Below are 27,841 nucleotides of genomic sequence, written 5' to 3'. Positions count from 1 at the left end.
GCCTACTGATATGAGAAAAACTGAATGATGATTTATATATACCTTCCCCAGCCTGTGGGTAGTACCTATTTCAAATGGGTACAAAAATGCAATTATGAATGTAAATTGGCGCTAACGGCTTTTCAGCTGCCGGCGTACGAGCGTATGGATAATGAATGAAGAAATCCCTTTTTTATGGACGTCGGACGGACAGAATTAAAACACGGCAGCTTTCAATTAGCTACTCTCTAGCTCTCGTGGTGTGACGACAATCACTCCGATTTAGCGTAATTTTATTGTTCATCAGATTTGATTTGATTTTTTTTGTCTCTTTTTTGCGGCGCACACCGTGTGTGTGTCGCGTCGGTCGGAAACAGCGGAGCGGACGTAGTATAATCGTGTGATAGGTTATAAATTGGAATATTGTAAAATGCTTACTTCCGTTACCGCCAGTGGTGGCGGCGGAACTGTCGAAAGATTGATTGGATATGTGGGTGTTAGCGTGGTGGCGACGATATGCAAATTTGCATTCGCTTTTTTTTGGTGTATTATTCATGTATTTTATTCATGAAATTAGTCATCCTTAATTTTTGACAGTTGCAGGAAGACTGCGACACATTTTAATTTACACACGTGTGACAATTTAATGCCGTTTTATTTCGCGAACTAAGAACAATCGTGGCATTTTTTTGTTTGTGTGGAAAATACGACTTCGTTGAACTATTTTTCTTTTTGACAAACGGGATGGGAAATTTCAGCTTCAACACAGCTGCTGGCTACCCACAGTCGAGCAAACTCTTTTTTAGAGAACAAAAAAAAATTCAAGGTGTGAGATCCCTCAATTCCGTTACAAGTCGATTTTTAAGGATTGGTCAACAATTTTACAGTTCCAATTAGCTTTGACCAACTCACTATGCTGTCTGTGTTGGTATTATTTGATCGTTTTTATTTGTAACAATATTCAAACATCTACGATTTCATATAGGTTTTGATTTACCTTGCATCCATTTTGTAGCTGGACCTACAAACTTGTTTTCGATTGGCTGCTCTAAAAAAATCTCAAAAATCCAACTTAACAACAAAATGCACTACATAATCAGTAACTTTTCTTGATAACCAATACAACATATTTAGTATACACTATCTAAACAAAGGTGCCTGTCATAGTAAAATCCCATAGCCTACTTGTGTTTTTGTTTTCATTTTTCAATCGCTAGTCAATGCCTACAAAAATTGATTTCGTTGTGTCCCATCATTTTCGACAGAGATGTTAAAACCGTTTGCTTTGATCCCATTTGGTGTACTGTACAAACGTCAAAAACAATAGGAAATTCCTTTTCTACTTGACACAAACACTCATTTTATATAACAAACAAATCACTGCAACTGCCGGAGCTTCGTCGCTTGACACGCAGATTGCGCTTGAACTTCAAAAAAGACGTCAACAGCAGTTTGGTCCGATTGGCGAACCGACTCGACGAAGCGGAACCGCACGCCCCGGTTGTAGGTTTGTCATCGATATAATTAAACCGCTTGATGCTGGCCTGTGGCGACCGGTGCGGAGTGTCCTGGGGCTGTCGCACACTCTCCACATCCTGCCGCATTTGTTCGTCGTATGATAATCGCTTCACAATACGACCTTCGCCTGTTGACTGCTGCGGAGCTGAACAAGTCTCGAACCGCTTGCGATGATGCAGCAGATTCGTTTCATTGTCCGTTGACCGCTCGTCATCGCTTTCGCCGTCCTCATCGTCCTGGAAGTTCTGCAGTTTCTTCCGCAGTCGCTTATCGCCCAGCTCGTAGTCGTCGTCATCTTCAGAGCCGAACTTTCCAATACTGCTTCTGCGTACAATCCGTCGTATTCGACTTGCGGCGTCCCGCCCGGTCAGCTCCCGCATAGACATCGCTGTCTTGCGTCCCCTGATTGGAGATTTTGCCGGTGGAATTATCGAGCCTGCAATGCTGTTCCGCTGCTTGTCCGTCAGCCGGTGGATGCGCTGCGGATTCAGCTTAACTTGGGCGACGATTCCCACCAGCAGTTCGTCCACATTGTAGTCCATTCCACTGGAGGTTTCAATGAACTTGGCACCGATTTCCTTCGCCAGACGGCGAGCCGCATTGGTGGGAACCTCTCGCTGCCGCTCGAGATCCGTTTTGTTACCGACTAGGATTACGCCCCGGGTTAGCAGCATTTCGGTGTCCTTCAGAAAGTGTAGAATCTTTTCCGCTTTCTTGAACGATCCTCGATCCACTACCGAGTAGACCACCACGAAAATGTCGATGTGGTACGTGGAGCAGAACGCTTCTTCCTGTTGGGTCAAGAAGGAATAGCTTTCAGCGTGAAATGTTCTGTAGTGTTAGGGATCAAAACTTACCGACATCTCGCAGGCTGGATGATCGATTATCTCCAGATCAGTTTCCTGTCCGTCTAGCAGCACCGAAACCGTCTTCTGACCGTAGTCATCATCTGAAAGTAGCGTAAATTAGTTATCAGTTACCACGCCAAAAGTTCCATTCCACTTTACCCAAGCTCAAATCATAAGCGCAGATGTACTCCGAAGTCGTGAACTGGTAGGTCAACGCCGTCTTCCCAACGCCGGACGCTCCCAGCATCGCCACCTTGTAGGCGTTGTCTTTCTCCTTGACGGCGGACAGATTATCGCCGCTGCCATCGGCCGAAGCCATGTGCGTGTCTTGCTTCTGCGAACCGCTGCTCTCCTTGCGATCTTTTCCACCACCTCCGGAACCCGTCGAGGTGACCGAATTTATTGACCGTGATCGGCGACTTCTACACAAAAAAAATGAACCTTCTGTTTAGTCTGTTTTCCACCGATATCTACACTCGCCAAAACTCACCTCATCGAATCCCCTAGATTACAAATTCCGTGGGAAGTGATGCTGAAGCTTCGCAGCCGGTAGTACTCCATATCAGCGTCCGCACAGTGAATAGCCGACCTTCGGGTGTCCGCCAGGCGGGGCTGTAAGCAACAACAAAAAAGAGGAGCTTAAAATTAATGAAAAATAGTTTGCCAAAAAGCGTAACGAACAGTTTTCCGAATGCGATTCATCCGTCCGGTTGCTACCGTCGCTGGAACCGATCTGTGTTGCGAAATTTTGCGCGCGGAATGCATAACTTGTAGGCGCATCGCAAAACAAAAAAAAAAAAAAACCTACAGCAGCTGTGCAACCGTGAATGCAAATCTGTTCAACAATTTATGCTTCGCTTGTTGTGACTGAGAGACGTCAGCAGGTAGGTCGGATGCAGAACTGTTTACACTTTGCACCTGATTTACATTCCACACTAGTGGAGGACCCCCCCGGGAGGGCTTTTGTTCGCCCGGGGTAGAACCGAACCACACCTGGAAGCTAGGTTTATATCGGGGATTGATGGACATTTACGATATGACATGTTCGGTTGTTTCCTAGCAGGTGCAGTGTTGATGGCGATGATGATGATGATGTTGACGATGATGACAACAACGCGGACAGGAAACATGCAAACAATGATTTGCCATGTCCGCTGGGTGTTGTTTGATTGACGAGCGTAAACTTTCATCTGTTCGGAAACAGATGCCAAGTGGCAGCAGGCTTCGTTGATTAGTTGCAACTCATCGGGTTGGCTTTGATCTTGTTTTTTTTTCGAGAATTTTTTTTCCGATGCATTCTGCATAGTTATTAGTCAGCTCCGATGACTAGAAAATTCAACGTAGCAGTAAATCTACTGTGTTGTAATGAATATTAATGAACCACTACTCTGTAAAAAATTGTAAACTCTCTGGAATACGCTTCCGAATGCCAACAACTACCAAAAAACCTGAGAAGAAGTTCTCGAAGATATGAAAGTATTTTTTAACAGACCAGTAACATTCGAACTAATGATATCTTCATTTGAGTTCTAATTCATCAAAAAGCATTTGGATTATTTTGAAATATTTATAATGTAATGTAGATTGCTTCAGTATAACATCGGTTTTATCTCTAGCAGCGTACATTTCAGCCGCTAGATCGACAGGTACTTCAGCGCCAAGGCGCATAATTTTCTTTACGCAGCAGACGATGAATTCGACGTACCAGGCAATCGAAGCCCAACACCGGGACTTTGTCTTTCCCTTGACTTCGTCTATTATGCCACGAAACAGTGATGTGACGATGAACAAAACTGCTAGCTGTATGCCAAGTAAACCCGCTTGAGTGTCTTGAAAAACCTATGGAAAGAAATCACCCAACAAGCAGGCGGCGTGGTGTACGTGATGGAATTGAGGAATGTGAAAAAAGGGTTCGGACTGTGCTAGGCCCGAAGCTAGATTGAAGCTATTACGAAAAACCCTTATTTAAAGTAAATTATTTCATTTCATATGCCAAAAACTAATTATAATCAGCCCTTCTCAATGTTACAAACACGTTCTTGAGGTAATTTTGATTTTTCATACCTTGCAATTGTAACCGCAGTTCTTAATTTACTCCAAGGGATAAAAAAGTGGCGCTGAACGGTTTCGAAATAGAATTATATCTCACTAAATGCGATTATATTTTGATTATGCAGCTAGTTTGAATTATGTGAAATAAAGATCTGTGATATGTAACACAGATTTAACCATCAATTTCATGCAACGACACAATTTGGAAAAATCGTTTGATAGTTAAGTGAAAAAAATGCTGCCAGAAATAACCATAAAACGAAAATCATCCCGCGGCATATGAAAACGGTAATTAGCAAAGACCATAAAATTACATACTTGCCTAACTCTTTCATCATTATTAGCAAAATTTTGGCGAGTGGCAGAAAATCTGCCCGAAAATTGCCATTGCCATTGTTTGTATGATGGTGCTTCCCACATAGACGGGAGATTCAAAATCTATCGCTGTGAAAGGTGATCCCTGCTTGTCCGTCCGCCTTGAAAGAGACCGTACAGACAATTATATTATTGCGTAGCGAATTACTGCTGCTCTGGTTGCTGCTGGCCGATCCCAAAAATTATAATGGAGTTCAAAACACAAGAAAATAAATCTCAAATCGAATAGAGTATCGCTTGATAATTACTTCAAAAAGTAATTAGAGCTTCAAAGTTTCCAACTTCGAAATTTAAAATATATGACGTGAAAAATTACCCAAAATTCAAATCTAGATGTCGAATTTTCAAGTTTCAAATGTGAAACTCAAAATGCAAAGTACGAACCTCGAAATTCATCCCTGGTTCCGAAGTATACGTTTGAAACAGCATAAAAAGGTATCATAGATTAGACTGAAATTATGCCTTGTTCAGACTACGTCGCATCCCGATCAGAAGAGTATAACTAAAAAATTGCAAAATTCTATCAACGGGACATACAAATAACATATTTTGATACGATTTTGTATTTTCACATTTGCTTTTGATAACAAAATTTAATCTGAATGAGTTATAATAACAAATCATGAAATGGAGTAGTTCTGAAACAAATCTATCAATTTTTTCGTCTCTATCAAAACCTGTTGTTTATAACAATCGTTGTTATTCTATGTGCTTTCTAATTTTGTTAGAAAGCTGATACGTTAGTAACAAAGTTTGATATGGATTTGATATTAGTAGAATATTTTTTGTTATGATTTCTGTTATTTTAACATCTAATGGGGTCAAAATCAAAACACAACCTGAAAGGTTTTTCCCATAACAAACTAACAGCCTCTGTTACATTTTTGTTTTGTCTTTCTGATCGGGATATCACCTGATATCGCCAAATGATATCGAATATTACTTTGGGTGTTCACACTACAGTGAGATGATATGGTTTGACATTTGCTTTATTTGGTTTGGTAATTGAAAAAAGAAGAAAACCACAAACAGATCAAAGGAAAAACAAAACACAACATCATGACAGCTAATTGTGAAAAAAAAAAAACACAACATAATGACAACTGATTTTATGAAGTATTCAAGCGTTGCATGATTTAGCAATCATTATAGTTCAAACTATGATGGCCAGTAAGCACTAGCACTAGCACATTGAAGTTCTTTTTTGAAAGGTTCAAAAGAGAGTTGCTAATTTTTAGTGACAAGTTTGGCAAATACAAACTCTTTCGTTTGGTGACAGGAATCAAGATTAGTCCACAACCTGTTATGTTCAGATAAAGCCCAATAGCAACCCGATCAGAAAGACAAAACAAAAATGTAACAGAAGCTGTTAGTTTGTTATGCGAAAAACCTTTCAGGTTGTGTTTTAAATTTGATCCCGTTAGGTGTTAAAATAACAGAAATTATAACAAAAAATATTCTACTAATATCAAACCCATATCAAACTTTGTTACTAACGCATCTTTGTTACTAACGTTACTAACAAAATTAGGTAGCATATAGAACAGTATAATAACAACCATTGTTATAAACAACAGGATTTGATAGAGACGAAGAAAATGCTAGATTTGTCTCAGAACAACTTCACATCAGGATTTGTTTCTATAACTCATTCAGATTCAATTTTGATATCAAAAGCATATGGGAAAATACAAAATCGTATTAAATTCTGTTATTTATACACACTTAGATTTTATTGCCGAGAACTCAACAGCTGATAAATTCAGCGAAATGTTCTACAAGTTTTCGGCAGAATTTTCGAGAACTTCGGCAAACGAAACGTCAATACTTACTGGTTTACGGTAAATTGATATATTTGCTGAATGTTCGTCGAAATATATTGCTGACATTCGTTCAAAACTTCGCCGAACTCAATCAGCTGTTGGGAAGTTTGCCGAGATAAATTAAGTGTGTATCTCGTTTTGATAGAATTTTGTAATATTTTAGTTATGCTCTTCTGATCGGGAAATCTTCTGCTTAGTTCTTCTAGTAGAGTGCGACATGCAATGCGACCAGCCTCGAACTGAATTTGCCCAGTGCTTTGACAGCACCTTCACTATTAAACAAATATACAAAGTAACTCGCATAAAAAAGACCTTACTACTTGTAGCTTGTTTGTTCAATAGACCATTTTACGAAACGTTCCAAAACTCAATTCATGAAAGAAATTTCGAAATGGTCATGGTCCCGGTAGAACCACTTTTCACTGCGATAATCGTCTTCTCCTTCCTCTGACGCTCTTAAGATTCGCTGTTTTAATACAACATTCTTGAACAAACATGTCAAACGAGTATCGCCACCACGATTTTTGACGTGGGACTACGTCTTTGTTTACTATACTGGGATGCATCCTGTAAAATTGGAAATGAAACTGGCAAATGTTGCGTCAGATTTCAAACGTTAATAATAGCATAACCACATAACAATAATCAATATGTTGTTGGATAGATAAAATGTGTAACAATTTTGTAATATGTTAATTATCACTCTAATTTCATTGTTAAGCGGCAAAATTGATAAAAAGTTTCAATGACAAATTTACGCGAATAATGAGCCAATTAAATGCGAGCATTCCTAGCACAGACGACGTGAATGGACACCACCCGTTCCCTGTGATAATCTCTGTATCAATATCGAAATAAAAATTGGCAGAGTCTCCCCGTCCCAATAGGTCAATTCATTTTTGCTTTCATGAGCTTAGACCAATATGATGTCTCGAAGGTAAAAGTTTAGTTTGAAACAATCCCCATCCTTGAACAATTTCTAAACCTGCTGTCAGAACCTAATAAAAACTTATGTCTTGAAAGAAAACATGCCGGTAAAAGCAACAGTACCAGTAGAGTAAAGAATCGCAGTTCTCTCGTCGTCTATGATTGCAGCGGTACTCTTCTATTCGTACATTTCAGCGGTACACTTCTATTCGTACTGCAGCGGTACTATTCGTATTACAGTGGTACACTTTTGTTCATACATTTCTATTTGTGTGCAATCGAGGAAAAACTGCAATGCTGCTGTTGATGGTGATTGAACCTTTATCTAATAAATATGATTACCATAAATTACTCAACAAGAATTGTAAATTTTTGCAACGAATATTTATTTAATTTTATCTTCGATATTCACGAAATAATAAGAGTAAATTCCCAAATATACACATTTATAGAAGAGTAAGAGCCTGCGAATGTGAATTTGTGAATTTTTGGTTTATTTTCTAAGTTGCAGTCAGAAACTCTTTTTTATTTCAAAATTGTTAGGTGATATATTATTATTCTAAGCTTTTCCATAATAAACGTATATTAGCTGTCTTCGTAATACAGCGAATGTAGTTGTAGGCAAATGAAAAAAAATGTCAAGCAAAAAACAAAAATGGAATTGTTGATTGCTACGATTTTTTGCTGGAACTTGTTAATAATTTTCTTTTAACATATCTTCTTATGTTTGCCAATTAATGAACCTTTGTAAGGGCTTATTATATTATTTTGAAAGTAAGATCCATATTATAGATTTGATTTAATCAGAGTCAAATAAGGCAAAATCATTCATTATGATAACGTAAGTATTATTGGATTTGGTTTTTAAGGATATAGAGTTAATTCTGACTTTGACGCATTACGAGAAATTCTTGGTGCTTCTTCAACAAGCACGATATGCTTGTGCCTTGTCAAATACATGTTGTTTGCACAAAAAATACTACAAGCGTAATATCGCCAAATATAAACGTAATTCTTTCAAGTGTTGTTGAATATATTTCAAAAATTGATTTCCGGGGGAGGCTGACAATAAAAATACGTACAGTCACCGAGCGAACACATTGATTCTGTCTGCGGACTCTGTATATTTTGTTACAAAAAATCCCCTAATTACAGTGTTTAGTCCCACGTCACCATTTCATACAACCCTAGGGCTGTATACCTTGTAGTATTTTTTCTTCAACCCTATTTTGACTTTTTTTTTAGAAATCAGAATTACGCACGTTGAGTGCAAATGTTTTGGAAATTATTCACATCATTGATCTTGTAATAATATTCCTCAACATAAATAGAACGAAGTAGATAGAAATAGGTCAAAATGACATCGCCAAACGAATGACAGTGTGCGTCGCTTTGATACGCGAGTGTCGAATGATCATTCTTTTCTTTGTTTGAGAGGCAACGATTGTTTTACATTTACGAGCGAAAGCCTACTGTGACGCACACTAAGGAAGCGAAATCAAATGAAAATGCTGACCGTTTCGAAGCCTGTCAGTTCGTAAAATGGTCTATTACCTTTTGTTGAAGGGCTGCCAACACTCCGAAAGTAAGAGCAAAAATTTCAGCTTGAAAAAGCGTGTAGTAAACCACTTTTCCATCAAGCCTAAATCCATCCGGATAAATAGCAATATTTTTCTCTCTACACGTCCTGATATCCAATCATCACGCTCAGAGAAAGAAGTACTGAAATCACTGTAAAGAAAACTAATAGCAAGAGTCATTTTACTTGGAGTAGTATGAATGTATCCCAAGAGATCATTTGGGACCGCAAACGCGAGTGAGAGAGGCCTGTAATCGGTATGCACGTGAGTACGCTCTCTATTTCAAGAAAATTTGCTGTGGCATCATACCAAAAATGCCTCCGAAGTAGCAGTCAGATGTTGTACACAATAAAAAAATTCTGAAGTTTACACGTCACTCAAAATATTTTCTTATTTAAATTTCAGTTGCTCCCGACGTAAACCACGATTTTGTTTGGAAATTATGTGCAATATTATTTAAATTTGCGTGGAATATTATGGATTTTTATCATAAGCGATGGAGGCAATTCTTTATATGCGATTCGATATAGTTTTCTTACTGTGTAGAGGATGTACCAGGCAATGTCATCAGACACATCCGCAGAAGATGATTTAGCTTTGTCTAAATTAAGCTCATCTCACCCTTTTGCCACCATACGAGACCAATTACTATTGCAGTATAGATCCAGCTTTTACCAATTTTTTTTTTCCTCATCTATAGTTTATTTGACACGGCACAAATACAATTCAATGTTTAACGGCGCCAATTATATCTGGTAGCTTACTTTCTAAAGTATCTTAATAACTAAGAGCAAATTTTTTATCCTCGCTGCCGACTACGAGCTGAAACTAAATCTAACTTAAGCTAGAATGTTTTGCATGAAAAGCACTGATTTGTTGTTTGATGGTTTTCCATCGCCATAGGTAAGCAGCATATTGAATATGTTCCGCTGCTGGGCCAAGATATTACGGACTGGCATATTGGGTTGTCTCCCTCGGGGCCTGAGAGTATCGTGCGGGTCTAGTTGCTGTTTCCGGATCCGGGGTCTTAACGTGTTCTTGTCGTTTGGTTGGATGTAGGCGGAAGGGGATAGGACTAAACTGGGGCGTGGATGGATTTCAGGAAAACGTATATAAGGGACATGTAGGATAGGTCACGGCTTGCCAAGACATCACGAACAGGAGCAGCCGACTGCCTACCTTCGGCCTGCAGGGAAGCTATTAATCTAGACCTGGCGTCACGGTATACAGGGCATGACCAAACAACGTGCTCTATGTCGTGATAACCTTCACCACAGGCACAGATACCACTCTCCCCGAGCCCAACACGACGGAGATGCGCGTCAAATCTATAGTGATTGGACATAAGCCGGGACATCACGCAAATGAAATCCCGACCTACATCCAACCCCTTGAACCACGGGTTCGTCGATACCTTGGGGATTATGGAATGTAACCACCTTCCCAGTTCCCCCTTGGTCCAAGAATTTTGCCAACTGATGATCGTATTCTGACGTACAAATGCGAAAAATTCATTAAAGGCAATTGGTCTTTCATAAATATCACCGTTTGTTGCGCCCACCTTAGCCAAAAAGTCCGCTTTCTCATTACCCGGTATCGAGCAGTGAGAAGGGACCCACGCTAAGGTAATCTGAGTAGATTTTTCGGATAAAGCACTCAGATGTTCCCGTATTTTCCCCAGGAAATACGGAGAGTGCTTAACATCTTTCATCGATCGGAGAGCCTCAATGGAACTGAGACTGTCCGTAAAGATGAAATAATGGTCCGTGGGCATTTTTTCGATAATCCCTAGGGTGTACTGAATTGCAGCTAATTCTGCGACGTAAACAGAAGTAGAAGTAGAAGTAGTCAGTGTAGTACATATTGTCGCAGTTGATGTTTCGATATTTATTGGAAAAAATTTTGGGGATCTGCTGCACGCGTAAATGATCCGGGATTCCACGAGTTTCTTCTATCATGGATGTATCGAAAAACACAGTAGAATCAGAAGTATTTGATAAGTCGACACGATTTGGAATATTCGAAGAAGGGTTAATATTTTGGGACATGTGATTGAAATACAATGTCATAAAACGGGTTTGAGAATTAAGTTCGATTAACCTTTCAAAATTTTCAATCACGGGACGGTTCAGGACCTCACATTTGATAAGAATACGAGAAGACAGGCTCCAGAAGCGGTTTTTCAATGGTAGTACTCCAGCTAAGACCTCCAAACTCATCGTATGGGTCGACTGCATGCAACCTAAGGCGATACGCAAACAACGATATTGTATTCGCTCCAGTTTGATCAGATGTGTGTTTGCTGCGGAGCGGAAGCAGAAACACCCGTATTCAATCACAGACAATATCGTTGTTTGGTAAAGCCTTATAAGGTCTCCTGGGTGGGCTCCCCACCATTGTCCGGTTATTGTACGAAGAAAATTCACTCTTTGTTGACATTTTTTCATCAGATACCTCACGTGACAACCCCAGGTGCCTTTAGAGTCGAACCAGACACCAAGATATTTGTGTACCAAAACCTGAGAAATCGTTTTACTCATTAATTGTGTTTGAAGCTGAGCAGGTTCATGCTTCCTAGAAAAAACTACTATCTCAGTCTTCTCCGGAGAGAATTCGATACCTAGCTGTAAAGCCCAAGCAGACAAATTGTCCAAGGTATCTTGCAATGGTCCTTGCAAATCGGCAGCTTTGGCTCCTGTAACAGAGATTACACTGTCGTCTGCAAGTTGTCTTATCGTGCATGAGTTTGCCAGACATTCGTCGATGTCATTTACATAAAAGTTGTAAAGAAGGGGGCTTAAACATGAGCCCTGGGGAAGACCCATGTAGCTAATGCGAAAAGTTGCCAAATCGCCGTGCGTGAAATGCATGTGCTTTTCGGACAACAAATTGTGCAAAAAATTGTTCAAAATTGGAGAAAATCCTTGTCGGTGAAGTTTACCCGAAAGAATGTCAATAGAAACGGAATCAAAAGCCCCCTTAATGTCCAAGAACGCAGACGCCATTTGTTCTTTGCGAGCATACGCCAGCTGAATATCTGTTGAAAGCAACGCAAGACAATCATTCGTCCCTTTGGCACGGCGGAAGCCAAATTGAGTATCTGATAGTAGACCATTTGATTCGACCCAATGGTCTAAACGACAAAGTATCATTTTTTCCATCAATTTCCGGATACAGGATAGCATTGCAATCGGCCTATAAGAGTTGTGATCAGAAGCTGGTTTCCCTGGTTTTTGGATGGCGATCACCTTCACTTGCCTCCAATCCTGCGGTACAATATTTTGCTCCAGGAACTTATTGAACAAGTTCAACAAGCGCCTCTTGGCATTGCCGGGTAGATTCTTCAACAAGTTGAATTTGATTCTATCTAACCCAGGCGCGTTATTGTTACAGGACAGGAGGGCAACTGAAAATTCTGCCATCGTAAAAGGTGATTCAATCGCGTCGTGGCCCGGAGACGCATCGCGAACAATGTTTTGCTCAGGAACAGAGTCCGGACATACTTTCCCGGCTACTTGAAGACTCCTCGCTTTCGTTGACCGTTACGCGATTCCGCATTCTTCGGGCTGTGTTCCAAAGAGTGCTCATTGATGTCTCCCTCGACGTCTCGTTTACGAACCGACGCCAATATCCGCGTTTCTTTGCCTTAGTCAAGCTTTTAAACTTGGTATCAAGCTCCGAATAACGTTTAAAGTCGTCGGCATCGTCTGTATCCCGGAAGGTCAGATACGCGTCGGATCTTTGCGTGTAGACTCTTGCGTGGAGCACTCTTGGTCCCCCCACGGAGTGGGAGGCCGTTCTTTGATCGTTACGCCGGGATATTTCTTCGTTTGGGCTTGCAACGCGGCGTCGAGAATCAAGCCCGCGAGGAGGTTGTATTCTTCAAGTGGTGGATGATGTTGAATCGACTCGACCGCTTTTGAAATCATTTCCTCGTATAACTTCCAATCGACATTCCGTGTGAGGTCATACGGAATGTCAATTGGTCGCATGCGAGTTGACCCGTTATTAATTGAAATAAGAATAGGCAAATGGTCGCTACCGTGAGGATCAAGGATTACCTTCCATGTGCAATCCAACCGTAGCGACGTCGAACATAAGGATAGATCCAAAGCGCTTGGGCGCCCTGGAGGTTTCGGGATACGTGTCATTTCACCGTTGTTTAAAATAGTCATGTCGAAGTCATCGCAAAGGTTATAGATTAAAGAGGAGCGGTTATCATTGTAGGGTAGGGAACCCCAAGCCACACCATGAGAGTTGAAGTCTCCCAAAATCAAACGTGGCGAGGGAAGAAGTTCTATTAAATCAAAGAGCAGCCGTTGCCCAACCTGTGCTCTGGGAGGAATATATATTGAGGCAATACAAAGCTCTTTACCTTGTATTGTCATTTGACATGCGACAACTTCGATGCCTGGAATCGAGGGGAGGTTAATACGATAGAAAGAATAGCACTTTTTAATCCCTAAAAGTACTCCTCCATATGGGGTGTCTCGATCAAGGCGAATAATATTAAAATCATGGAAGTTGAGATCAATATTTGAAGTAAGCCAAGTTTCACAAAGGGAAAATGCATCGCATTTGTTTTTATTTATCAAAACTTTAAACGAATCAATTTTTGGTAAAATACTTCTACAATTCCACTGTAAGACAGAGATAGAATCCTTCATATACGCAGTTGAATTAGGCATCGAAGGATACAATCGCTGCAAGGAGGGGCCATTGGGCAGTCAACTGCTTCAAAAATGATCTAACTGTTGGGAGGAATGCTGTAAGAAAAATTTTTATTGGATCGGGTACATTGAAATTTTCAAAAATCCAGTCCACAATGTCAGAAAATTTCACTAATCCAGAGTTTGTTTCATCAACTGGATGTGCAAAAGGAACAACTGGGGTTTTAGATGTTCCTGGCAGTGCTGGGAACTCCTTCTGGGACTTTAAATTTGCAAGCCCAGGAGGAGTTTGCTTCGGTTTTTCCGCAGCACTGTTTGGTTTGTTCGTACTTTTCATTACACTTTGGGAAATCTTAGGACCTTTACGGGGAAGTTTAGGAGAAGAAACATTTTGCCTCTTCCTAGACTCCCCAGGATTGGCATAAGATGCTCCCGCTGATGAATCGTCAAAATCGGTTTCATCAGAGGGCAACAGATCAAAGGGGTTCGATGTTATGGTAGAAGTGGTCACGGTCTTCTTCAGCATCTCAGCGTAAGAACGCTTTGAACGCTCCTTAAGTGACCGCTTGATTTTATCTCTGCGCTGCATGTACACCGGACATGTGAGAGCTCATGCTGGTTTTCCCCACAGTGAATACATTTTTCAGCATTAACACTGCAAGAATCTTCCGCATGAGTCTCCCCACACTTGCTACATCTTGCCTTATTGCAGCAGTAGGCGGCTGTGTGGCCTAACTGCTTGCAATTGGTGCAATTCATAACACGGGGTACATACAATCGCACAGGCAGACGAACCCGGTCGATCGAGACGTGGCTAGGGAGTGCAGATCCGGCAAACGTAACGCGAAACGAGTCTGACGGAGTGTAAACTTTTTTACCGCCGACGAGAGACATGGACCGCAATTGCTTACAATCCAAAATCTTCGCCTGTGTTTCGGTATTTTCGAAGCAACCGGTTGCGCTTTTTAGGATACATTCGACAGACAGACTCGAATCGGTTATGACACCGTCGATCTCCACGTCTCGTGCGGGTATGTAGACGCGATACTCGCGTGTGAAGAGCTCAGAGCAAGCGATAGCATTGGCCTGTGCCAGATCACTGACCACGACACGGAGCTTGTTAGGTCGGACCTTGGAAATTTCGGTCACGGCCTTGTACCCCTTCGTCAGGTCTTTAGCAATTTGCAGTATGTTTAAACGCTTTGAATTCACTCCTGCCTTTGGACGAAAATAAACAGTACAGCTGCCCTGTTGAGATCCGTCCGGGTAAAGCCTGGGGCGAGGGGGGACTGGAGAATGATCAAAGGAGGGGGTAACAGAAGGGTTAGGGTCAGGGGGGTTCGGGGATTGTGGCACGGGAGGCGAGGGATCTATATCCATTGCGCTAAATGTAGCGCACTAGCGCACTAGCGCCGACAAGAACACGTACCTCTTTACTTCTTCCTTCCAGCAGTGGTTGTCCGATCGTTCGAAGCTGCACCCAAAGCAGCCAGCAGCACCAGTACAGCAGCACCAATACAGCCACCAGCAGTGAGCCGGGTGTGAGATCACTCAGCACAGCGACACGGACTCGACTGTCAACTGATGGGCTTGGATTAAAAAGATCTATTCACGGTGCACAGATCAAAACTGCAGCTGGTGTTTTGCACCAATACAGCCAAAGTTGTGAACTGGGTACAGAACGTATCGACACAACTCACAATCTAGTTGGCCTTTAGCGCGAATAATACACTCTTTTGTTTGGCTATTCGTACACACGGACCGGATTGTAATAGAACGACCACTTTGCACGTCCGTTTCTGTCGAGTGTTCGACGCGGAATGTGCTTTTACCAATTGTTCATCTACATCGACCAAAGGCCTTAGGGGAGGATTGTACAAGACGCACCAGTAAAGCATTTTCGCGATTTACAGCGCTTCTAATAATTTTTAAGCGACATTGAATGTGTAGGATAATTGTAGGATCTATCTGAGGCATGTTCATGTGGTAGTAACTTCTAAAATACTCAATATCAATGTCTTTTTTGGTAAAAATCATTATTGCCATCAAACAAGCCCGTGACCAAAACGCACCACAACATAGGCCAATATGCTCCAAAGCAGAAGGCTAACATGCCACTAGCAGAAATCAGCACGCGAAGTGAGAAGTTCTTGAAGTCTCAGAAGTAAAATCAATAGCAATGGAATGGCCAAGCAAACTCGTGCAAGCGCTTCTTAGTGCATTCTGCCCCAATTTTAATTATAATCGTTTTTAGGTAAAAGTTGATGAAAGTTAGCTAAATAAATTTAAATACTCATCGTATTATAAATTCCAAAAGTTTAAAGGGTCGGGGAATCACAGTTTTTTGTATTATTTACAAGTCAGTTAATCAGGAAATCTTACATAAAATGCGTGAATAATTACATGTTGGACAGAACCACAGCCAATTGCGCAGTTTTTTAAGAGCCAGTTCGCGAGAACCGCAACCACCTTTACAAGGGAGGTTGTATCGAGGTTCTCCGATTTGGCTGAAACTTTCAGGGTTTGATCATCTATATAATAGAGCAATGTTTTGCATATTATCAGATTTTTGAAAAGGGGTAAGTGGGGTAAAATAACCCGTCAAAAATTAATGTCAAAAAACAACTCTATAAAAGGAACAAAAAAAAGGTTATTGGAAGTTGCTGTCGAGAATACATGCTGAGAAATTTGCATTTTTCTAAACAACAGCTGTGTTTCACAGCTGTTTTTCTCTCACCAACAGATCTAGGATTAAAATCCAAACAATAAGTTTTGTAGTGCAACTCAAGAGCTTTCATTTGATACATAAAGAAAATGCGCCGTTATAAAGATGCGTGAGAAAATCCAATTTTTCTATAACATGTTTTTGACCATTGTTTTGTACCCATTGTGCGAGAAGCGTCACTCCGTTTTGTGTCATTGTTCTTTAATTGGGCTGTCATTTTCAGGTTACGTTTGTTTATGCAATGTTATATCGAAATTTAAGGTTTTTGGAAAAAAAGAGTAAGTGGGGTAAACAAGCTCTCGAAAATTTTGTGTTCAAAAACTGCTCACATCGTAACATATGTAATTACTTTCGGCTTACTCTCGAAGTAACACGATAAAATGAAAAAAAAAAATGGCCTAACATGCCAGTCGTCGTATGTTCGAGTCCCGGCTCGGGAGAGACTGTTAGTGTCAGTAGAATCATAGCGCTAGCCCCGCAATTGTCCTGTATACTTAACAGTTGACTGCGAAGTCTGTGTATAATAAAACAGAAGGTCGAGTTCCGATACGGAATGTAGCACCAAGGCTTTGCTCTGCTTTTTAAAAGAATGTGCACGCTTGCTTATAGCAACACAAGCGGCATAACTGCTCACTAAGCAAAATTTCAAAATAATCGTTATTTTTCTGGTCGATGAAATCGTCATCGAGTCTGTTTGTCTGTGTAATTACCTTCCATGGGAAATTTATCAATCCCAACTATCTTCCCCTCCACCCCCCGTCCCCCCAACCTTTATGGCTATGCCTTTGTCACCCAGGAACCTACTATCCACTCGGGAAATAGTGTTACACCGGCCTTGATGCTTACCACAAGCAGAAATCTATCCAGTGCGCATTCTGTAGCCATTTTTACTGTAAGTTGGTGGAAAAATGATTCACATACCACGTGGACAGCTTTGGGGGGGCGGGGGGGTGGCTAATGTCCACGGTCCATACAATTTTTTTAGAATTTATATGCGCAGTTGTCCACGGAGGGGGAGGGGGGGGGGGGGCTCAAAATCGTTAAAAATCTGTCCACGTGGTATGTGGATGGCCCCTAATTAATTATTTGAAAATTCACTCACCTGATTGAAAACTACGCAAACAATCAATACAGTTCAGTTTCAGCCGTTGTAGATGCGGCAGTTGTTGTTTTCTTTAAAATTGCACTAAGAAATTATCAAAACTTTCACTTACTCAATCAGACATGATATTCTATTTAGCTTGACACTTTGCTGTATTTCGCATTTTTTTCACGTTTGCAGTTTCACTTATTAAGAAATAATCTGATTAGTGATAATCCACTGCGAATTCAGTTGTACCTCGTTCGTCTTCCCTTAAATTTTATATAGTATAGTTAGCATGTTCTAAGTATTTGATCTCGAATCATGAATTTCGGAGAACAAGAAACTAACGAGTGTTAGCTCTTCAAGCAACTGATAACGAATGATCAAATTTTCTCTTAATTCTGATTAAATATTATATTAGGTTTCTAAGAAAACGTTGCTCTAGTAACTATTGATATTGGTCCTGGGTCGGACTTAACATAGCATGCCAAATTTCAACAAAACTCAAAACTATAGCGGAGTAACGCTTCTCGCATAATGCGTACAAAATAATGGTCGAAAACATATTATAGAAAAATTGGATTTTCTCACGCATCTTTATAACGGCGCATTTACTTTATATATCAAATGAAAGCTCTGGAGTTGCACTACAAAACGTATTGTTTGGATTTTAATCCTAGATCTGTTGGTGAGAGAAAAACAGCTGTGAAAATCACCATTTATTTTTAGAAAAATTCGAATTTCTCAGCATGTATTCTCGACAGCAACTTGCAATAGCCCTCTTTTTGTTCCATTTATAAGGTAAAACAAACATGCCAATTATCATGAAAATCGGTTCAGTTTACTCAAAGTTATAGCAATTTTACGTTTTTAGCAGTTTTTTGACATAATTTTTGGCGGGTTATTTTACCCCACTTACCCCTTTTCAAAAAATCTGATAATATGCAAAACATTGCTCTATTATATAGATAAACAAACCCTGAAAGTTTCAGTCCAATCGGAAAACCTCGAAACAAGACCTAGTTGCGGTCTTCGCGAACTGGCTCTTAAGTATTTTAGTCAATATGGCACACCTTTTTTGTATGAGAAGTGTAGAAAAGCTGGATTTATATGAGAAAAACAAAGAAATTCGTCATAAAAAGCCACATATGTGAGTATTTTGGGGAATTAATAGCATGGAACATCTTACCCAACTGGTGCGTCTTGTACGGTTCTCCCCTACATACCTTTTTGATTCTGAAGTCGATGTGAGCAGACAAGTTAAGCTTAGCGTCTAATATTGGACAAAAATTGCCGATTTTTCATGGGTTTACTTCCACAGGCACTGAGGAAACTACCCATGCAGCATCAATCATAGTAACCTATGAGTGAGCAGAAAAAATTGGACAGCATCAGTCGAACTCGAACCGTGATGGCGAAAACAGTGTGCGCGTTCGAAGAATGTTACCCCACTGCGTCGAAAACAGATATCAAGCAGCACTTTGTGGACGGCCGAATACGCCCGTTCCGGCATCAACAACATCTTGGCAGGGAAGATCGGGTAACTAACTCCGCACACTGTTTTCAAAGCTGCAAAAACGTGATCGAAATTATTTTGACCCAAAAACAATGGTTTTAAAGTCGTAACTTCTTCAGCAAAGTTGTTCCATTAATTATTCTCCATGTTATAGAAGTTGTAATTCCATGGCTAATTGCACAGTGAAGAACGAGTTTTACTTCTCACATTTTGGAATATACAAATCCACTTTGTTCTACAAAGTTGTAGCACATTTTTAAAGAAACAACTTTATTGAAGACATCATACTTCTATCTATTTATTCTAATAAACATTTGCGGAGTTTTCCATCGATTACCTCTAAAAATCTACATTGTTGTAGTAAAAATAGCCAAAGAAATATGAGAGATAAAAATAATCTTTCTTTGGTGAAATTGTTTGTTTTGTTATAGCAAACAACATTGTAGAGCGTTGAAAAATTGTATAAAATCACTACATAATGTTATATTAAAAAAAAAAAATTTTTTTTTAGTGGCAATCTGTAGAAAACTTCACAAAAGTCCATTTAAATAGGCAGATAGAAGTACGATGTCTTTGACAAAGTTGTTTCTTATAAAATGTGTTACGACCTTGTTGAACAAAGTGTATATTGAGGGTAGGGAACGGCTTAAGCAGTAGCGCCTATTTTAATCAGTCGAAGAAAACAGGCCTCAAACTCCTGCATTTTTAACAATTTCGACAATTTCAATGATGGAAACGAAAACTTTGATTGTCTAGCTGTCTTACGAATATAAAAAATACCGTTAATCACAAAGAAATCTGTGAACAATTGCAATTGAAACAAATCGACCTATATTGCAGCCATTCAGGAGCCACTTCGAGTGCTGAAAAAAACGCCTGCAAAACAGATGGAAACTGGAAACTGAATACACAGGCGGTTCCTAAAGCTGCTTAGAATATGTTCCCTACCCTATATGCTAACATTAAAAAAAGGAAAATTCGTTTCTCACTGTTTGGATCCCAAAATTGCAACTTCTATAAAATGGAGAATAATCAATGGAACAAATTTCCTGAAGGCACTACGGCTCTAAAATAACTTTTTCTGGATCAAAGTAATTTCGATCACATTTTTGCAGCTTTGGAAACAGTGTGCAATGAAGCCAGTGGTCTTTAATGACGTGTTGTAGATAGTATTTTTTAATAATTTTCACACTCCTATCGATGAGTAGCAGTTGCAACTTTCCTTTGTCCTCAGAAGCATTCTGGAATAGTTCCACTCCTCTCTTATCGGCTGGAATATCCCGAAGACATGCTTTATATACACGATCATTCTGCTTGTTTAAAACAGCCTCCAACGCCAACAATTTTTCGTTTGCAAAAAATATGTTGTGAGCAGCGTGCGCTTTCAGTAGTTTCTTCAGTTTGTTTCTTGAAAGTTCCGTATCCGAGGTAATTTTTGATTTGGTGGCGAACCAGCCTGTGGCTGGAAGCCACCTTAATAAAGTAATAAAAAAATAAAATTTTATTTTGATTTACTTATGCATAGTGTGAGGACTCATGTTCATTTTACGAGCCATTTTTCTTACCGACCGGACTGGATTTCGCCGGATACGTTCTTTAACCGCTTTGAGCATCACTGCAGTCAGCACACTTCGTTTTCAACCTGGTTTCTGCTTGTGGGACAAGTGGAGAAGCTTGTAGCTTAAAGGTTACGGCGTCCGCTTTACCAAGCGAATGGTCATTATTACGAATCTTAGTAGAATCAGACCGTTCGGTGTCAGAGGGACTTTAATATCTCGAGCTCCTTTCCATCCCCCCATTCGACCCTTTCCTCAACTATGCTTGGAACGGCAGTACAGCCCTAGGGGTTGTATGAAATGGTGACGTAAGACAAATATGAATATTGATTTTAACTCTACTTTTAACTCTACGCTCTACTAAATATTGATTTTAACTCTATTTGCTATCGTGTTAAGAACAAGAATGAAGTTGAATTTTCTACACGTAGTCTTTTGTATTGAGTTGAGCGTAGATTTTTGCATTGAAGGTGGAGCGACGCAGATTCGAGAAAAAGAGAAACGAAACAAAACTCCTTTAATACTACTGAATTATTGTCATGAGCACCAAAAGAAAATTTGTGCTTTTCTGATGCGAAACTTACCCTGGTTCTATATTAACTAATCTGCGATATCAATATTGGACCAATAACGGTGTTCAACTGGGTACAAAGAAATAATTGAACAGGAAAATCACCCAATTTTGCAGTGAAATTTCTTAACCATCTAGTGCCCTGTGCCTCCTTTAGACGGTCTACAGTTGAATCTCTAAAAAGCTTCAATCAATACTTAAAAAATGTCTATAAAAATTCATAGTGGTTTTTCCGAAGTCCGCCCGAAAATTAACTTGGGCACTGGAGGGTTAAAATGAGGGCTATATCTTGCTGCGATTAACTGTTCATAGACAACCCAACCGTTAATCTTTGGTGTCTTGGTCGTTATTGTAAAAACGATTATTGAGAAATACATAAAAATTTCACAGTGGTAGTAGTTGCGAAAATTCTCATAACTCTTATCTTCAAGCATTCATAGTTCTGAGAAGAACTGATTCCATAATTTTCAAATAGAAATGTGTGCTATAGAACGCTGATGATCGCACCACCGGTAGCACCGAATATTTTGCTTGGCCGCACATAATAAATTTGCATAATAAATATCCCAAAGCATACGATGGTACTTGTTACTGTCGCATACCTCTAACAGCTATACTCCACTCGCTACCGTGTGACGAACACAAATGAAGTTGAATTTTCTACACGCAGTCTTTTGTGTCGAGTCCGTCCGTGTCCGTCCTTGTAATCGCTATCCGTGCTCGGGAATCAAGGCAATAGCGAGGGAGATCAGTTTAAATCGTCAATCAGTTCGGACGTGTTTTCAAGTCGCTCCCGAGTGCACTGCAAAATTAATCACATTAATAACAGAATAAGTGGATGTTCATACTCAATCGAAAAAAAAAAAAGGAACTGGAACGAAGATATTAAAAGTGAAGAAGTTTTCAACAGTTCCTTTAATGTGTTCAGGAGCGATCGTGATAAATCACTATCTGATAAGAAATCAGGTGGAGGATTGCTTGTGGCTGTTGGGGTTCAGCATGATTCTGAGCAAATCATAACCCAGAAACATGCCGAATTTGAAGATGTCTGGGTCAAAGTTCTGTTGAAGGGTGAAATCCATATTTTCGTATCTGTTTACTTTCCACCCCACTATCCCCCATGGAAAAATGAAAAATTTCATACTGCAATTGAGTACTCGCTAATGATTGATACCGAGACATCACGACCCTCTGATCATGAGCCTGAATATAAATATGACTTCACTAAAGCAAATTTTGAACTAATCAATCGTAAATTAACTGACATCGACTGGCAGTCACTTCTAAAAAATTAAAAAAACAGATATGAACAAAGCAGTTGATATTTTTTCATCATCACTGTACGGAGTTTTAGACTCAACTGTACCAAAATCAAAAAAGAAAATGGCTAGCTCAAAAGATCCCATTTGGTTTACCAGAGAAATTAAAAATTTAAAGAACAGGAAACAAAAAGCTCATAAAACTTACAAAAAACTTAAAGACCAAGGAAATTTAGACAGATATGTAATGAACTGAATACTAAAATATCTATAGCGTATGAGAATTACAACACAAGGGTAGAAAATAACAATAAATCAGACCCAAAACAGTTTTTTAAATTTGCAAACGATAAAATGAAGTCTAATAACTTCCCTTCTCGCATGCAATATGAAGACTTTGCCAGTACTGACTCAAAGCAAATCTGCAACAAGTTTGCGAGTTTTTTTTTCAAACCGTTTATAAAAATAGCGACGAAGTTAGGGACTTTGAGTACTTTTCGCACTTGCATGAACAAATAAATAACGTATCTGTCAAACAAATAACTGTTCAAGAAATCCTCGCAACACTAAAAGAACTGGATGCTTCAAAAGGTCCAGGACCAGATGGAATTCCACCCTCACTTATGAAAAATCTTGCTCCTGTTTTCGTAAAACCATTGTTTTGGCTTTTCAACTTATTCCTTACGTCCGGACAATTTCCATCAGTCTGGAAAAAATCTTTTCTTATACCGATTTTCAAGTCAGGTAAGAGATCTGACATAAAAAATTATCGTGGCATTGCAATAATATCATGTATCCCCAAAATTTTTGAAGCTATCGTAAACCAAAAAATATTTAATCAAGTAAAGAAGCGCATAACGTGTAACCAACATGGTTTTTACAAAGGAAGGTCTACGGCTACCAACTTACTTGAATTTGTTGATTTCTCTCTTGCGTTTATGGAAAGAGGCAACTTCGTGGAAACCCTATACACGAATTTTAGCAAAGCTTTTGACAGAGTAGATATTACCATGCTTATGTTCAAATTAAAAAAACTGGGATTTGAGACAGAGCTACTTAGATGGATTAAATCTTATTTGACGTATAGGACACAAACGGTTAGGTTTAAGGGACACCTCTCGGTACCAGTAAAAGTGACATCTGGAGTTCCACAAGGCTCCCATTTAGGCCCTTTGTTCTTCATTCTATTTGTTAATGACGTTACCCTTGTGTTGAATCGTCTCAAAGCATTGATATATGCCGATGACATGAAATTGTACATGGTAATAAGAAACAAATCAGACATCCAACAATTCCAACAAGAGGTTGACATTTTCTACGTTTGGTGTAAAAGAAGTCTTCTTGATCTTAACGTAAAGAAATGCAACATTCCAGTTGCACTCTTGGACATCAAATTGTAGAAAGGTGTCATCAAATAAGAGATTTAGGAGTGATTATGGATTCTAAGTTAACATTCATTGAACACTGCAATACGATCATCAATAGAGCCATCAGTATGCTGAGTTTTATAAAAAGGTTCAGTTATCGTTTCGTAGACCCGTATACTATTAAAACTCTTTTTGTTACATATGTTAGATCTATTTTAGAATACTGTAGTGTTGTTTGGTCGCCTTATCAAGACGTCCAATCCAATAGAGTCGAATCCGTACAAAAACAATTTTTGTTATATGCTCTAAGAAAACTAGGTTGGAACTCATTTCCTCTCCCTTGTTATGAATCGCGTTGCATGCTCATTAATATAGAAACGCTTGAAAAAAGAAGAGATTGCTTCGGTAACTCTTGTCAACGATTTAGTTTCACAACGTATATGTTCGGTAAATTTGCTAGGAAAACTTAACTTTTATGCTCCTACACGCTCATTTAGAACACGAAAAATTTTTGTATTACATTCTTATAGAACAAAATATGCCATGGCCGGGCCAGTTAATAGTATGATGAGTCTTTTTAATAAATATTGTTAAGGTATTGATTTCAAGAGGTCGCGAAATGCTCTTAGAAAAAAAATGAACACTATAATTAAATAACTATATTTGTGATGTTAGCAATAGTTTTAAGATGTAGTCTACTATGATTGACGTAAATAAATAGAAATGAATAAATAGAAATAAAAATGTATGAGAAAGCTTGACCTTTAAACTTTTCACCTATTTTCACCATTAAGCAGTAGAGCAACAATGTTAACATTATTTCAAACAATTGTCACACATTTTATCTATCCGCCGACACATGAATGACTAAGATGCATCAAATCTTTCGCTTGCTATGATCGTTTGAAATCTGACGCAACATTTGCCAGTTACATTTTCAATTTTACAAAATGTAATCTGGCATAGAAAACACAAACGTAGTCCCACGTCAAAGAAGTCGAACAGAGTTTTATGAATACCTCTCTAGGCAGTTATTATTGCCCCGATACTTTGCAAGGTAACTAAACAAGGCTCGGTCAAGAAGAACAGTAGAATCTATAGAAGAGAGAGAGAGAGAGAGAGAGAAAAAAAGGGAAAGGTAAAAGTATGAAAATCCGTCAGTAACGACGGTGATAAAAAAGTACCTTCCTCTCCGTTATGGTCGTTAGAGATGCAGAGGTAAGGGGCCGTTCAATAATTACGTAAGCATATTTCTCCACTTTTTCGACACCCCCTCTACCCCTTGTGAGACATTGTAAGATTTTTTGATACCCACCGTCCCCCCTAGTAAGATCTTACTGCCAGCATATATGGTTTTTTTTATTTTAGTTTTATCATTATGAAGCAAGCACAGTACTTCGTGTCCTCTTCAGTCCCTTATTCGAGTAATTCCGTCATTTCCTTCCATGAATTTTACCGTGAACATCTGCATCAACAATGTTTTTCTTACGTAAGATAATCAATTCACCCCTTTCCCTCCCCTGTAAGATAGCGTAAGAAAATTGCCCTGCCACTTCGCGTCTGTCAAATATCGAATGTAACACATGAAGCGTTACTTTTCTGTCACTTCCGGGATGTTTGGAACGTGTCCGAGTTAAGTGAAATCAATCATTGTCTAGTTTGATTACTTCCAACAAGATAATATTATAATATAATTTATTAACATCAAACAGACTCAATTTGGTCCTAATGATTATTCACGTCTTATTTGCAGCGGATCGAGGCCGATGAGCTGCGCACGATTTTCATAACTGGGCAGCTGGTGAGGGTCGCTCCACGGCAGATGACGAAGAGCAAAACGCAAAAATCTCCATTGAATTGCTTCAATTCTTTTGGCACCATTAGGGTAATGAGGGTGCCACACTGCCGAACAGTATTCGAGCATCGAGCAAACTAGTGAACAGTACAAACTTTTCAAACAAAACACGTCTCTGAAGCCCTTGGCAATTCTCATAATCAGTCCTGAATTTCGGGAGGCTTTAGCAACAATGTAGCATATATGCCCCTTGAAAGTGAGGTGGCTATCGATCAGTACTCCCAAATCCTTCACACATGCTTCTCGCTTGATCGGTAATGCACCCGGGTGATAGTCGAACATTATGGGCCGCGTTTTTTCTGGTCATCGAAATCACGAAACATTTATCTGGGTTTAGAGGCATCCTGTTAATGTCGCACCACTTTACAAAATTCTCCAACTGAAGGTGTAGAGCATCTTCTTAGCATTTCACTTCGACATATATTTTCATGTCGTTGGTAAAAGATATCCTGAGACCTTTTAAAACGCAATTCCCAAGATTTTACCCATCTTTCCTATAGAATCGTTTTCTGGCAACACCACTGAATGATTCAAGGAGGATGATAAAAGCCAAGACGATAAATTAAATAATCAGTCTGCAAAAAGCTGATTAAATTTCAACAAAAATTATTTGAAAACAAAAGTTTAGACGGGCTTCCGTTATTTTTTCAAATGACGCAAGACATAATCGTGGGTTAAAAATAATATCGGAAAAAAATGGCTCAAAACTGCTTCCAGAATTAATGAAAAATACCATAAACCAATTATTAAAAAACCTAAACAAGGAATACTCGCGCAATTTTTCGAAAGAGGCTAAGTAACATTGAGAGACTTCGTTCACTCTCTCTTCGAATAATAACTAAGTTATTTTTAAATATTTCATAATTTTTCGAATTGTAGTACGAAATCGTTTGAAACTTTTATGGAGACTTAGTAAAGCGGGCAATGTATGTAGTTTGCGAGAATGCGAAAAATGAACAGGAATAGAATGTGTAACCTCTCTCTCAGTTACAAAAATAAACTCCCACAGGGCAGTGTGTCCAGTTCATCGTGGCGTGCTGGGATATGGGAACACAATAGTAGAGGGTGATTCGATCTTGGTTTAGGGCGAGTTATACCTTTCCCAGTAGTTTATTTGGCCAAAACACCTTGCCGGAGACAACGGAGACTGCGGGTTCTGAGCCTAAAAGTCACACCTTCTATTCCGTTCGTTTTTCGCATTCTCGCAAACATTGCCCGCTTTACTAAAAACTTTAAATGTAAGTCATATGACAAAAATGAAATTAGTTCGTAAAGTTTTATGGTGACGCTGTAATTAACGAAACAGAGTGAGAGAGAAGAGAATCGCTCATTGTTAATGTGTCCTTTTGATAAGTAACGCGAGAATACTTCCAAAGGAAGCCCAATAACGATGTAAACTGATTAAAGTTTAATTTATAACTACAGAAAATCAGCTTTTAAACGCGATAAGAATAAAACAAGACGAATAAGAATGTTGAATACGTTAAAAAACTGAAAGTGTTGACATCATTTTAAATAAAATCAAGACCAAATTAATAATTAAAACAATATGAAGCAATCCAAGTTTTACCAGTTAAGTTTAAAAGCGGAAAACGTTTTGTGATCTATTTTTTTTTTTTAAGGTGGCGGGGAAATCTGCAAACAGACACCTGAGAAGAGAACTCAGGGTGTGGGGATGAGACTAGGGGAGAGATGCTGGGGTAGTTACACTCGCCCAGACACCTACTGATCCCTGTCCCGACCCACTAAAACCCCTCCAGTCTCCAGCCCTGGTCTTCCCGGAACGACGGTTAAGTATTACGTCGGGGAGTGGCTTTTGTGCGTGATGCACCCTCTTTACTCTTATAACCTCCTAGCTAACTACCTGGAGACTGGTAATTAGCTACCACTGGCGTGTTGGTGGTTGGCCCGCCACACACGTTGCAGCTCCAGAACAATCTGAGAGGCGGCCGCACAGACCGCGTTCCAGATGTCCGGGTCGTCGCACATCCTCCGGACTAGATTGTCCGGAGTAGTGCCAGGCCCGCTCACAGCCATCATGTTGCTCCTCGCTCTTGCGAAACGGGGGCATACGAAGAAGACATGCTCAGCAGTCTCCTCCTCCTCCACGCACTCGGGACACATGGGGGACACCGC

The 27,841-nt window shown here is 39.6% G+C and overlaps 1 protein-coding gene across 1 annotated transcript in view; it reads right to left on the bottom strand.

Annotated features, from left to right (window-relative positions):
- Positions 1-210: 210 nt before the first annotated feature.
- Positions 211-27,841, bottom strand: part of LOC129718649 (uncharacterized protein DDB_G0283357) — a 272,216-nt gene continuing 244,585 nt past the window's right edge. Inside the window, exons 7-10 of the mRNA XM_055669632.1 lie at positions 2,836-2,957; positions 2,505-2,767; positions 2,355-2,446; positions 211-2,288 (exon numbers count right to left, since the gene is read on the bottom strand). Of these exons, the coding sequence (XP_055525607.1) occupies positions 1,341-2,288; positions 2,355-2,446; positions 2,505-2,767; positions 2,836-2,957 (1,425 nt within the window). The 3' untranslated portion in view covers positions 211-1,340. The remainder of the gene's footprint in view (positions 2,289-2,354; positions 2,447-2,504; positions 2,768-2,835; positions 2,958-27,841) is intronic.

The sequence above is a fragment of the Wyeomyia smithii genome, chromosome 1 (genome assembly GCF_029784165.1).
Source record: "Wyeomyia smithii strain HCP4-BCI-WySm-NY-G18 chromosome 1, ASM2978416v1, whole genome shotgun sequence".
Classification (NCBI taxonomy): domain Eukaryota; kingdom Metazoa; phylum Arthropoda; class Insecta; order Diptera; family Culicidae; genus Wyeomyia; species Wyeomyia smithii.
This window is presented reverse-complemented; position numbering and strand designations above follow the sequence as displayed.